At 54.2% G+C, this 12,610-nt stretch overlaps 1 protein-coding gene across 2 annotated transcripts in view; it reads right to left on the minus strand.

The window, feature by feature from the left end:
* Positions 1-12,319, minus strand: part of PTPN23 (protein tyrosine phosphatase non-receptor type 23) — a 38,345-nt gene extending 26,026 nt beyond the window's left edge. The window contains exons 1-2 of one of the 2 annotated variants that reach the window (XM_005295100.4): positions 12,099-12,319; positions 1,539-1,613 (exon numbers count right to left, since the gene is read on the minus strand). In XM_005295100.4, coding sequence (XP_005295157.2) covers positions 1,539-1,613; positions 12,099-12,182 — 159 coding nt within the window. In that variant the 5' untranslated portion in view covers positions 12,183-12,319. The remainder of the gene's footprint in view (positions 1-1,538; positions 1,614-12,098) is intronic. The other variant, XM_024109735.3, reaches the window with a different exon arrangement.
* Positions 12,320-12,610: the final 291 nt, after the last annotated feature.

A 12,610-nucleotide genomic window follows, 5' to 3' on the forward strand; every position in this document is an offset into this window, starting at 1 on the left:
CTCTCGAGGGCAGCTGGGTTTCCACGGCCCGTTCAGTCCTGGGCGCCTCTGCAGGGAGCGCCGTGAGCTCACGGACACCTGTCAGCTGGGGGGAATGTCACTTCACCACATGATGGAGAAGACTGGCCGGGAGCCGACCTGGCCCTCAAGATGTGAACGACGTAATCACCCCATTACCAATTCCCCGGGCCAGACAGCCCTCTCCGGCTTTGCCTGCCTGCATTTCGGGCTCCGCTGACACAGGCGCACGAACTCCAGTGCCTGGCTTGGCTGGAAACGTCCCTCCATCCCATGGTCCTTCTCCAGCTGATAAGCTCAGCTGTTGTGAGTGGCGCTGACCTTATCACAGCACCCCACAAACGTCTCTGGGAACTCGCGTCAGCCACTCACAACAGCTCAGCTCAGGGAGTTCACATCACAGCCACCACTGCAGGCAGCTCCTTCCTCTAGGTCCCTGGTTCGACTCCAGAGGGGGTCGGCAGCAACCACTGCTGGCTGGGCTGGGCTGGGCGGCCCTGCAAAACCCAGGGCCACAGAGGGTGGGAACCCCTGAGCCTACAGCATCTCTGCAGGCCAGGACCCTGCCCAGCCCTCCTGCTCCCACCACCATTTACCTGCCTCTCCTCCAGCCCTGTCTACGATGTGCCTCTCCGGGCAGCAGGGACAGGGGCAGCATGGGGGTGGGGGCATGGAGGGGCCTTGGTGCAATTCCCCACTGATCCCACCCCCACCCCCCCCCTCACAGAAGGACCCAGCCTCCCTGCCCCCACTAAGGAACCTCCTCTCCCCCCAATCTCATGAGACCCCCCCCAGTGCTGAGCTTTGCGCTGTTAGGGGCTAACCACAGTAACTGCAGGGGCTGCCCAAGGAGCTGGGGTCCACGTAGCCGTACGGGAGCCTCAAACTCCTTCCCACCGGAGGGGCTGCTGCTGTGTGTGTGTGATGAGTTGGGGGTGTCCCAACGGACCGGTGTCCACAACACTGAACACCCCCCCCACACACACAAATGGCACCACCAGGCCCCCTTGTTCACACTGACTCCAGCACCGAGCAGGCTGCGGAGAGTGAACCGAACCAATCCCCCCACCCCTCCACGGGCACATTGGCAGGGGGCGCGGGAGGTGGGCACCCCCGCTGCTGCCCATGCAGCTGGAGGGCCGTAGGCTCCCGGGCTGGGGCTCCTTCACCTGTATTCAGGTCACACTGTGCCTGGGATCCCTCCCAGCAAGGCAGTGGAGGTTTCACATGTAGAAAGCTTCCCCTCCCCTTTACGGCTTGGCACTGGAGGGCCACGGGTGCGGGAGCAGACACCAGCACACCCACCATAGAACCGTGGGCTCTACCTCGTGGGCTGCGGCCAGGAGATCTGGATTCTGTTCCCGGCTCAGTCGCTGGCCTGCCCTTGGGTGAGTTACTTTCCCTGCCGGCCTTTGTCAGCCCCAGCTGTACTGTGCGCTCTGGGGCAGGGACCGTCTCCCCGTGGGACTGCCCCGCCTCGTAGCCCCATTACACACAGCACAGCGCCAGCACACACCCACCTGCCGGAGCAGTTCAAGTTTCTTCAGCTCTTCATTGTAGCTCTCGGGATTCTCGCCATAGTTCTTCAGAACAAACTGGAGAGAGAAAAAAAAACGAAATCAGAGCTCGTGTCTGGGACTGGTGCGGAGAGGAGAAATCGAGAACCATTCCCCGGAGCAGAGCTGCCCTGGCATTGCCGCCGCGCCAGCTGGAGCCAGACAGCAAGAGGGGCAGCGGAAACCCCTATAAAGGGCGGCAGAGACGCTCGGGATTGGGCTTTCGGGGTGTTGCACAGGCCAGGCTGTTTCTGTCTTCGCTGAGGGAGAGGGGCTCAGAGCAGGAGACTGAAAGCCCCCCTGCAAGGCCAGGAACGGGTCACCAGTTCCCTGCGTTGCCCCCACACAGCCGGTCAGCCCACAGCACATGGAAGCCCCCTCCAATTTGAAGGAGCCGGTGTATTTCCTCAGACAGCGGGTACCCCTATTTCCCTGCAGCCTTCAAGTCAGAGCCAGGCGTCTTGCAGAAGGAGCTTTGCAACCTGAGCGCAGCTGGCCACCCCCAGCCCTGGTGAGACACCCCTCAGCCCACCAAGTCATTGGAGTTACAGACCCAGCCTGCAGACCTGTTCCCTCCTGTGGCCCAGGCTTAGCAGGGACCGCAGCTGATCTTTGACTTGAGCAGCCATATTCAGCGTGAGCGGCCAAGGAGAGCGTGCTGACAAACGTGAATCTGCAGCAATCGGCCATGCTGCATCTTCACTTGTCCAGCCAGGGGCTGACCAGGGGAAAGGTTTCATCACAGCTTCTTGTCCAATGGAGCCACACAGGCCCGGCCTGCCAACCTTTCATCTACAGGTCTGCCACGGCTACTGGAAGCTGCACACTTGTTAAGGTTCAGAAGTGCCAAGCCAGGCTCCCAGATACCTTATTAAGTGTCCTGTAGGTAAGACAGACCCACTTGTAACTATCAACCTATGTACCCTCCTCCAGCTTTCCCGTCACATTCCCCTTCTCCCCTCCCCACCATGGTAGAGTCTAGGTCAGATGGCAAGATCCTCAGGGCAGGGATCTTCTCTCTGATTTGCCTGTAATGCACCATGCACTATGCAAATCAAAACCGATCGGGGCTCTCTTCTCCGCTGGGCCCAGTAAAGCACCCTACCCCCATGTCTGATGGCGCTTATTCTCTCATCTCCCCCCCAGCAGCCAGGCCTGAATTGTTCCTGCCTGTGTAGCCTCCAGTGCTTTACCCAGCCCAAGCTTAAATGATGACTGCCTTTCCTCAGAGTTCAGCCCCAACGCCGCTCAGCTCTGAAACGCGGCCACCTCTGGGGTGAAACACAGCAGGTATTTACCAGCGCCCAGCAACGTGAGAATACAGATTCAAAGAGAACCTGCAGGGAAGAGTCGGGAGACAAAGGTAGTTCTCAGAACTGAAATGCGTCCAAGACACTGGAAGTAACACAGCCCCTGGGATCTTGAGCGAACACACGTGGCCAGCATGAGGGTTCTGCATCTGACGGGAAAGACGGTGCCCCCAGCAGCACAGTACCCCCAACACCACGCCGAGGTGCGGCCGCGATCCTGACTCGAGAGCGAGGAGAGCCAGCGAGCCATCGCCTGTAAAATCTTGGGGATCCCCCCCCACTCCAGCCAACCTCACATAGCTTGGATGAGCCAATGGGGTCGCAGCACAAGGAGCCACGGCTGGCGGCTACATGCACTGGCACTGTCTGCACAGCGCCGCATCACCACATGGGTCCTGAGCAGTGCAGGTGACGTCTCCACGAGAGACGCCTGCAGCGGGGTATTGATCCGCTGTTCACTGCACAGAGCAGGGATCGTCTATTTCTTGGGTGCCCGCAGGCGCCGGACGTGTGCACTGCACTCCGGCAGCTGGAGCAGCTGGTTAAGGAGCGGCACTGCTCACACAGAGGACAGGGGTAGCTTTCCGGGCCCCACAGAATGTAGCAATGCCACGGGGGGCAGGGAGCATTCCGCAGACATGACACTGACTAGAGCAGCAAGCGAGAGCCTTCGGAGCTACACACACAGCTGCGTCTGGCAGCCCCTGGCCTGGGCAGGGCGAGGACTCCACTAGAGTCCAGTCTAGTGGCCAGCAAAGGAGACTAGGAACCAGGACACAGGGAGTCTATTTGTGGCTCTGGCACGGACTTGGCATGGGGCTTTGGGCAAGCCACTCCCTGTTACATGGGGAGGTCCAGCACGCAGAGGGGGGTAGCAGGGTTGTGGGGCTTAACGAAGGCTCTGAGTTCTCCGAGATCCCCAGCCAGTGCTACAGGACAGCAAAGGATTGTGAGAGCAATGCTCAAGGGAAGAGGGCCCAGCCATGCCCAGCTGGCTGCAAACCAGCTGGAGAGAGACTCTTGAAGGACAATGTCCTTGTTAGAGAGACTGAGGCTGGTGATTGCAGACACGTACTGCCCTTGACTGAAGGGACATAGCTCCACACTGGCTAGAAACCGAGCTGCCTGCTGTGGTTTGGGGAAGGGGCTGACACCAGCTAGAGATCTGTGGGGGACCAGCCGTCTTTTGGCAAACGTAAGGTCCGGGTGAGTAACAGGCAGGGGTGACTCGGCAGCCGCACGGCTGGCAGACAGCACTTTGCACAGGGATAGCCAGGGGAACGTGCTGCAGAACCATCATGCTGGGTGGAGGGCCAGGATCCCTGACGTCCCACACAGGGGCACTAAGTGAGAGAGGTCAATGGCTCTCTGAAGGGGAGCTGAAGAATCGGCAGCCTTCCCAGACTCTGGGGGAGGAAGGATTTCTAGGGGAGAGGGAGCAGCCTGAAAAATCAGAACTGAACACAACGTACCTGGCAATACCCCGCACACTTACCCAGGCCCGGTTCCTAGATCCCAGAGGGCTTTCACAAGCACCCGCCCAGGGTGGGCAAGTCAATCACATTGTACAGACCCAGAGGTTGAGCAGTTTGCCCCAAAGACACACAACAAAGGCAGGACTAGACAGCAGGAATCCCACGCCCAGTGGCCCTGCTGTAACCATTACATTGCACTGCCTCCTATGACATCTGGTGGGATGAGTCACATCAAAGGCTCCTAAGTATGCGTCACAAGGTCCGTAGGATGAAGAGAAAAGCAACTAACTGCAGGCCGTTCCCACGCACGGGCAGAGCACAGTTTATGGGGAGATTGCCCCTCACCGACGCCCGCAGACTGCACTGGGCAGGGGCCAGCGCATTCAGACTCCCAGCACTGCTCATCTGCCACTCCAGTTCCAAAGAACATTAGAAAAATCCACATTTCATCAGCCACAAGCACTCCAAGGAATGATATGGGGCAATGAGGCTGATGGCCCTGCAGTACTAGCAGGAGCCAGAAGAGGGGGCTGTACCATCCAGAGGAAAATGCTTTTCGTGACAGGTGAAGACACCTGATTGCACAGACATCCTATGAAATCCACAAGGCTCTCAAGCTGCAGCTAGCCACTAGGGAAGTCCAGGAAGCCTTTCGCCCTGCAGCTACAGGGGCAATGGGGTAAGAGGCTGGGCAGGAGGGTCACGCACACACAATGGGAATGCACTGGGAAGAGCTCAGCAATCTAGTCCGAGTGAGAGAAACCTCTGTCCTCTAGGTCACTGGGTTCAAATCCAGCCCAGCCCAGCCATGACTCACAGCTGTTACCATTCCCAACTGCTCACTGACCCGGATGTCGTGAGTTGGTGGCTTCAGTTCTTTCTTAAGGGTGGATAAAAACAAAATGATTTGTTTGAAAACAAAACAAATTTTAAATAGGGGATTTTGACTTAAATTGGATATTCTGATCTTGTTATTTCAATTATCATTCGTTTTTTCTTTTTAAAAATAAGCCTGCTTAAAGTGAAACCGGAATCTAATACAAAATATGTGAAGGCCTAAAATTATAATCTCAGAACATTTAAATAAATAATTACGCTGAATCCATGAGCCTCTGTCAAAAACTTTGAGTTAAAGGCTGCTTTTCTAGATGAAGAAGAATCAGGGGGAAACTTTGGAGGTCAAGATCTATAAATATGGCACAACAGGTCAGCCTAAGTAACTTAGGAGACTGTCTCGTTTTCAAGAGACTTAGGCAAGTAGGAACTTAAGCTCCAGTCACTTTCATTCAGGCATATTTGAAAATGTTCCCAGGCTGACCTGAAATAATCAGTTGAATTCACTGCCTACAGTTAAGCCCTCTGTTTAATAAATCATTTAACTGGAAATGTGAAATAATGCGTTGATAAGTTTAGGTGTCCAAAACTTTTAAGGTTTTAATTAATCAAAATAAATGTTATATTCTGTTGTATGTTTAGTTAAGCTCCAGTTTCCATCCTAATGCAGCTTGACAACATGAGCAAAAAGTTACCTAGGAAATGAGCAATACCTCATTTACCTTTTCTAACATGCTAAAAATGTACAATGAATGAGAATCTGAAAACATTAAGCTATATAATTGCTGAAATAAGTGTATATATAGTTATACTGTATCCTCCTAGGTAGCAAAACTAGGTACCAAATCCAGCGTAAAGGCTGTTTCACTGCAAATCAACATGTTTTAATGGTTAGATCAACCTAAGACAATGCACCTTTCTTTAGAACCAGGATCCCCAAACTGTGCAGCCGGGGCCCGGGCCAACGCCCATGGGAGGCAGCACCATGCTTCCAGCCCCACTCCGCCCCCAGACCAGCTCCACCCTCAAGCCGTGCTCCTCCTCCAGCCCCCAGACCTCCAGGCCCAGGTCTGCCCTCATTCTCTCTCCACCCCCAGAACAGCTCCCCACCCCCGCCCATTCCCGCCTCTAGCCCCAGCTCTGCCTTGGCTGTGCAGTAATGGAGGGGGTGTGGGGACGGATTCCGTTAATGGTAAGGGCGGGCGCGACGGGGAACGTTTGCACACCACTGTGTTAGAATAATGGAGGTACACATGGAAAAGTTGATTAAAATAGATCCTTTCAATCCAGGCTTTCCACTTGGTGATTTAAATCACCACCTTGATATAAACCAACCACCTCGAGAGCTGTGCCCACCACAAGCAGCCCCCTCATAACAGGTGCAGCAGAAGGCCATGGAGACTGATCGTTCTACTAGCGTGGGGGTGGCCAGGCAGAGCTGGAGGCCAGGAGAGCAGCCACGTGGCAATACAACACTCAGATCACCATGCACACGGGGGCTGTGCTCGCTTGGTGTGGCACTAAGGCTTCGGGGAGCACATCCCAGCATTCTTAGCACTGCAGCAAGCCAAGCCTCGCTATGCATTTTCCCGGTGACCCATGGGAGAACTTGTCTGTCCTTTCTGGGTACGTGGGGTGGAATTGTGGGAAGGCACTGGCAGACGAATGGCACTCAAGTGGGGCTACACCTGCATCCATACTAGAGCAGTCGTGTTAGCAGTGCCGAGTTGTGCTCACTCACATTTTAGTATACGTCCCCCTGAGGCCACCCAACTGGAGTTAAAAGCATCGCCACACCTAAGGCCAGGATTCACGTGTGGGGATGGGATTGGAATTGGGGGCAACACTTTTGTTAGAAGTTGAGTTAACGCTGCAGTGAGGACCCGCCCTCTGATCTTCCCAGAAAGCCGTGATCAAGAACAGACAGAGCATCCAGCCGCCTTAGCCTGGAGAACCACCAAAACTCAGATCTGACGGGTTACTAGCTAATGTGGTAGAGCTGGTTTGAGCACAAGCCAAAAAAGGTCACTCTCTGGCCTGATGGCGTCTGCCAATGAGTCTGTCAGGCTTGTCCTTAATCCAAACACATTGCTGACTATAAGAGACTGAATCTGAAGCTGGCACCCAACCAAACAGGAGGGTTATAATCCCGGGGCCGAATATAAAAGGAAAGTTAAATGGGATCTCCTCCGTTAACTGCACAAGCCCTCCAGCCTGCTCGGGGCTCTAAGTAGTGGCAAACGAGTGTAGAGAAGAACTGGAACCAAGGGTGGAAAGCAGAGACTGAGGGCTTGTCTATACTTACGCGCTGGTTCGGCGGCAGGCAATCGAACTTCTGGGTTCGATTTATCGCGTCTTGTCTGGACGCGATAAATCGAACCCAGAAGTGCTCCCCGTCGACTCCGGTAATCCTGCTCGGCGCGAGGAGTACGCAGAGTCGACGGGGGAGCCTGCCTGCCTGCCGCGTCTGGACCGCGGTAAGTTCGAACTAAGGTACGTCGACTTCAGCTACGTTACTCACGCAGCTGAAATTGCGTACTTTAGTTGGAATTGGGGGGGTTAGTGTAGACCAGGCCTCAGTGATTAATCAACTTCCCTAGCATTTCCCATCTGAGGCTGGAGCACGTCACAATCCTCGGCTAAGCCTCTCAGCCCCACGTGAGGTGGGTATTATCCCCCTTTCCCAGGTGTAGGAGGGGAGACACAGAATTCCCCAAGTCATGCAGCAATTCGGAAGCAGAGCTAGGATTAGAACCCGAGAGTCCTGACCCTGCCACTCAGCCACAGGGGGGCCCTCAGCAAGTCACAGAGCCTCTCCATAACTTAGTTTCCCCTACCTCACAGGGTGCATGTAGGAATGTGGGGGGAACAGGACTAAATCAGCACATCTTCATCAAGGGCTTAGAGACCGTTGGATTTTTAGAAGTGCTTTTGCTAAGCTTAGAACTTACCGACGTCGGCCAGATGCTACCACTGTGCTCACCAGCAGCGCCTCCAAAACCTCCAGGAGTTTAAACCGAGACCTGCTATCCAAGCTCCCTACCACAACCAGAAAAGGGGGAGGAATCTGAGATCCCAGATGATACGCTGCAAATCCCACCTGCTTCACCACTCAAGGTAAACACAGGGAAGAGGAGAAATGCGGACGGTAAACACCCTGAAGTTTGTCAGGTTAAAAAAATATCAGATTTGTTTTAAAAATAAGATGCTATACCTCGCTATTGCCTAGATTATTAAAACTGAAGGCACTTAAATTTACTTTTCACCATTTCTGCATCTCTCCACCCAGTACTGAAATTGGAGGAGTCAGTTTGTCTGCTTTCTAGTTGGTTTCACTTCCCGTTTCATGTACCAACCAGCAAAATGCCGAGAAATCTGGGTTGCAAACACTGCAGGGAAATCTTTACATCTAAAGAGAAGAGTGGCACAAAAGTATTTCTATTAATTTCAGATTTCTCAGGATTTGCTTTTTTAAACAAAGAATAAACCTGAGGTTTAAATATGCTGAAAGAGACAGCACTTGCTCTGACCAAGTGGTAAGAGCATCCCTCATATGCAGCCACACCTGCCACACAGCCATGCGATTTTAAAATGACTGCCTTGTTTTGGCAGCCACCCTCCTCTAGGTAGGCACCTATCACTCCATCCACTGCAGCAGAAGTTCTACTGATGGCTAGTCTCCTTTCCAGCACTAGCAGACAAACCGGAATGGCAAGGACTGTTTCTCACTTACTATCATCACCATGTCAGCAACCTGCAAAGCATGACTCAGCTCTCTGGCCTGCATTAGAAAAAGCTGAGGAAGGCCCAACTACTTGTGGTCATCCAAGATCCCATGATACTTTTCCCAGAAATCAGGGAGCCATCCTTGACCAATCATATTCTGCCAAGCTAAATTCCCCCTGGAGTTTCAAATGAATACCAGACATTTCACTCCCTGTCTTCCAAAGTGTGCTGTGAAGTGTCAGACCAAGAGATCACTTAAATGCAGGGTAGTAATTTGGTTTGTAAAATGTTTTGAGATTCTTGTGGCAGACAGCCCTACAGAAACACCAATCCCTAGTTGGAATTTTTCATTTATAGCCATGTACAGTCTCCCTTTAAAAACAAAAAATGCATCAACCAAAACCTGAGTGTCGCTGTATAGAAGGACAGGTGCCCTTCCGCCCCAAAAAGCAACAAGAATTTTGCACATCGTACAAAAATAATATGAATTAGTACTAAGTGAACATTTCTCAAACAAATCTCAAAGATGGGCAAGTATTTTCTTTTACAAAAGTTAATACAAAATGGGCAAGTATCATACTCATTGATACAGACGGAAAAACAGAGGGGTCCAAGGGACACAGCCCACTTGAAATCTAGCTAGTTTAAGAATAAACAATTGAAGACAGTTTCAGACACAATCCTTACCCCGACTGCCCAGGCCAATTTTTGTTTTACAATCACTCTCCCCCTGCCCCCCTTTTGCTGTGTGAAAGGCAAACAGAGAAACTGAACCGCGCTATCAGGGAAACAAGGAAACTGACCCTGAACAAGCTGCTGTCAAAGTCACAGAGACCAACCTTTCAATTCTAGAAATCTTAGGCACCGTTGGTAACAATGGTAGTAAAACATCCCCAGACAGAAGAGCGATATTTAAGCTGGTCTCTTTCTCTGGGACTTAACACAGAGGAACTCAGCAATCGCGTCGCCTATCCGCAAGTCCCTGCTTTATAACACTGCCTCTCCTTTGCCATAGCACAGTATTTTACAGCAGCAAAGAGAGTTCTCAGTTAGCCTCTAGTTTCCAAAGACATGAGACTGTGGGGTACAGCTGCGCCTTTGCTCTTTTATCTACTTTCTTAGGACTTGATTCAAACTCCCTTAAAGCCAATGGAAAACCTCCCACTGGTTTCATCATTGGCTTTAACAGACACTGGATTGCATCCTTATTAAATAAACATTATTGAGACCATCTCAAAATGCCTAGATTAAATCAATTATTGATTACAGTGAGATGGGGCAGGACGGCTCACGCTTGTCTACACTTCAAAATTAGGTTGTCATAGCTGTGTCACTCAGGGATGTGAACACACACACGCGCACCCCCCGCGACACAGCTCTGCCAACAAAACCTGCAGGGTAGATGCAGCTATGCCAACAGACGAGGGCTTTGTCGAGATAGCGATAGAGTGGTGATGTTCCTACACTGGCAGAAAAACTCCTGTTGGTGTAGGCTGTTTACACCCTAAGGGGCTATGCAGTGTAGATACACCCTCAGTTTGGACCAACTCGGCATCCAACTCTAGCGAGTGAAGGTCCGTGTTATGGAAATCCTCTCACAGGAGGTCTGCTCAAGCCCCTTGAGGGCACGCAGCAGGAGCGACCCTGCTTTGACTGGCTTTTCCATAACCATTTGGGGCTCCCTCCTGGGGGATTTCTGCCCCTCCTACCTCCTTTAGAATCATCTCTTTGCATCACTTGGGACTTTATCCCATTTGCTGGTGGAACAGTTCCCCCTGAAGGTCATTACGTCTCCCATTTGCCCCTCTCGGACAGTACATTTGATCTGGTTGGGTCTCTTGACCATTGATATCTGGTACTTTGGCTTTATTGAACAGGGCTGAGCGATCCCAATGAAAAGCAACTTACAAATGGGTGAAATGAATACTGCTCTCTTAGACAGTCACTGGGTCCAGACACATAGGAATGATGTAAACTCTCTTCCTCATTTTAAAACCCATGGGAAGCAAACACCCAAGTAAGACTCTCAATCTAGCGGAGGTACCAAACTGGGCTTTAGATCCAGATTTACCAGCATCCCATAAGGCCCTGGGGCCATTTCACTGCCAGTGAGAATTACTCCCACCAGAAATAAGCCCTAGAACAGAACCCACTCCAAGCTGGACTCGGCTCCTTCCCAGGCCTCCTCTCACCACTGCTGTCTCTCCCAGCATGTGCAGCAATGGGGTACACTGTGTCACCGGACGGATCCTGAGGTTCAGAGGCCAGAGGCGGGGAGAGAGAAGAGGCAGGATGTGGCGATGGGATGAGTGGAGTCCGAGGAAAGTCACGTGCCGTGGGGACACTATTTGCCCTCGCCAAGCCTCACTCAGAACGGGCCAAGCTCTTCAGGCAGGTTTTTTAAATCTCTCCCTCTCATGAGAGAGAGTGGTTCAATGAGACACAAGAGACACTTCACTCCTTTCAAACTCTCCCAGCTCTCAGACTTGGGGCAGGGAGGGGTGGGGGTACCAGCAAATGCAGCCCCACCCTCCACCTCCTCAGGAGCATCGTCACTGAACCAGGACTCGCAATGGGTGCAGCTTGCAGTCGTGGGGGGGTCAGGGGGTAATGAGCGTCCGTGGGCCCAGAGCACTCGCTAACACGGCCAGGCCAGCTGCTCTGGGCATGGGGGGCATCTCCAGACTGGGGGAAGGGCGGCGGGGGGCAGGGAGATATGGACTGATGTGTCACTGTGGGGATGGCAGGGACAGACTCGGGCCTCAGGCCCAGCCCCACCACACACACTTACCCCACAGTTACCAGTAACCACCCCCGGGTGGATCTGCCAGAGCAAGTCCCCGCCCCAAAACTACTCCCCCTCCCCCCACTCACATACCAACCCCCCGCCCTCCCCATCAACAAGTCTCTCCCTCTTCCCACCAGCCCTTCCCCCACACACCTGCCCCCTCCCCCACCGGCCCTTCCCCCACACACCTGTCCCCTCCCCCACACCTGCCCCCTCCCCCACCGGCCCTTCCCCCACACACCTGCCCCCTCCCCCACTCCTGTCCCCTGCCCCAACGGCCCCTCCCCCACACCTGCCCCAACGGACCCCTACACACTCCCCGCCGCCCAACGGCCCCTCCCCCAAACACTTGACCCGCCCAACGGCCCCTGGGGGCTCCCTCCCCCCTCACCTTCTTCACGGCCTGGTTGAAGCCGAACTCCCCGGCCTCCTTGAGGTCCAGCCAGATCATGGGCATGCGGGGCACGGCCTCCATCCCGGCCGCTCCGCCGGCGCCGCTCCGCGCCCGGAACGCAGCAGGCCCGGAGCCTCCCTAGTCCCCGCCCCCGGCCCGCCGCGGCGCCTCACCGGAAACCGCCCTCCGGAAGTCGCCGCGGCGCCTGATGGGAAATGTAGTCCTGACGCTGACTCTCCCCCTCCCTTCCTGCTGGGGGGGCGGGGCACAGGCTCCTCCCCTAGGGCCCCTCCCTTGCTGCTGGGGGGGCGGGGCACAGGATCCTCCCCTAGGGCCCCTCCCTCGCTGCTGGGGGGGCGGGGCACAGGCTCCTCCCCTGTACCTGGGGGGGCGGGAGGTACACAAGCGGGCTCCTTCCATCCTTAAGGGTGTCACTACAGAACCCACCCCCCATTCTCCGCCCCTCGCTCCCCGCCTCGCACTGCTGCATTCCCCGGTGCTGGGGCCAA

This window comes from Chrysemys picta, chromosome 2, assembly GCF_011386835.1.
Source record: "Chrysemys picta bellii isolate R12L10 chromosome 2, ASM1138683v2, whole genome shotgun sequence".
NCBI lineage: Eukaryota > Metazoa > Chordata > Testudines > Emydidae > Chrysemys > Chrysemys picta.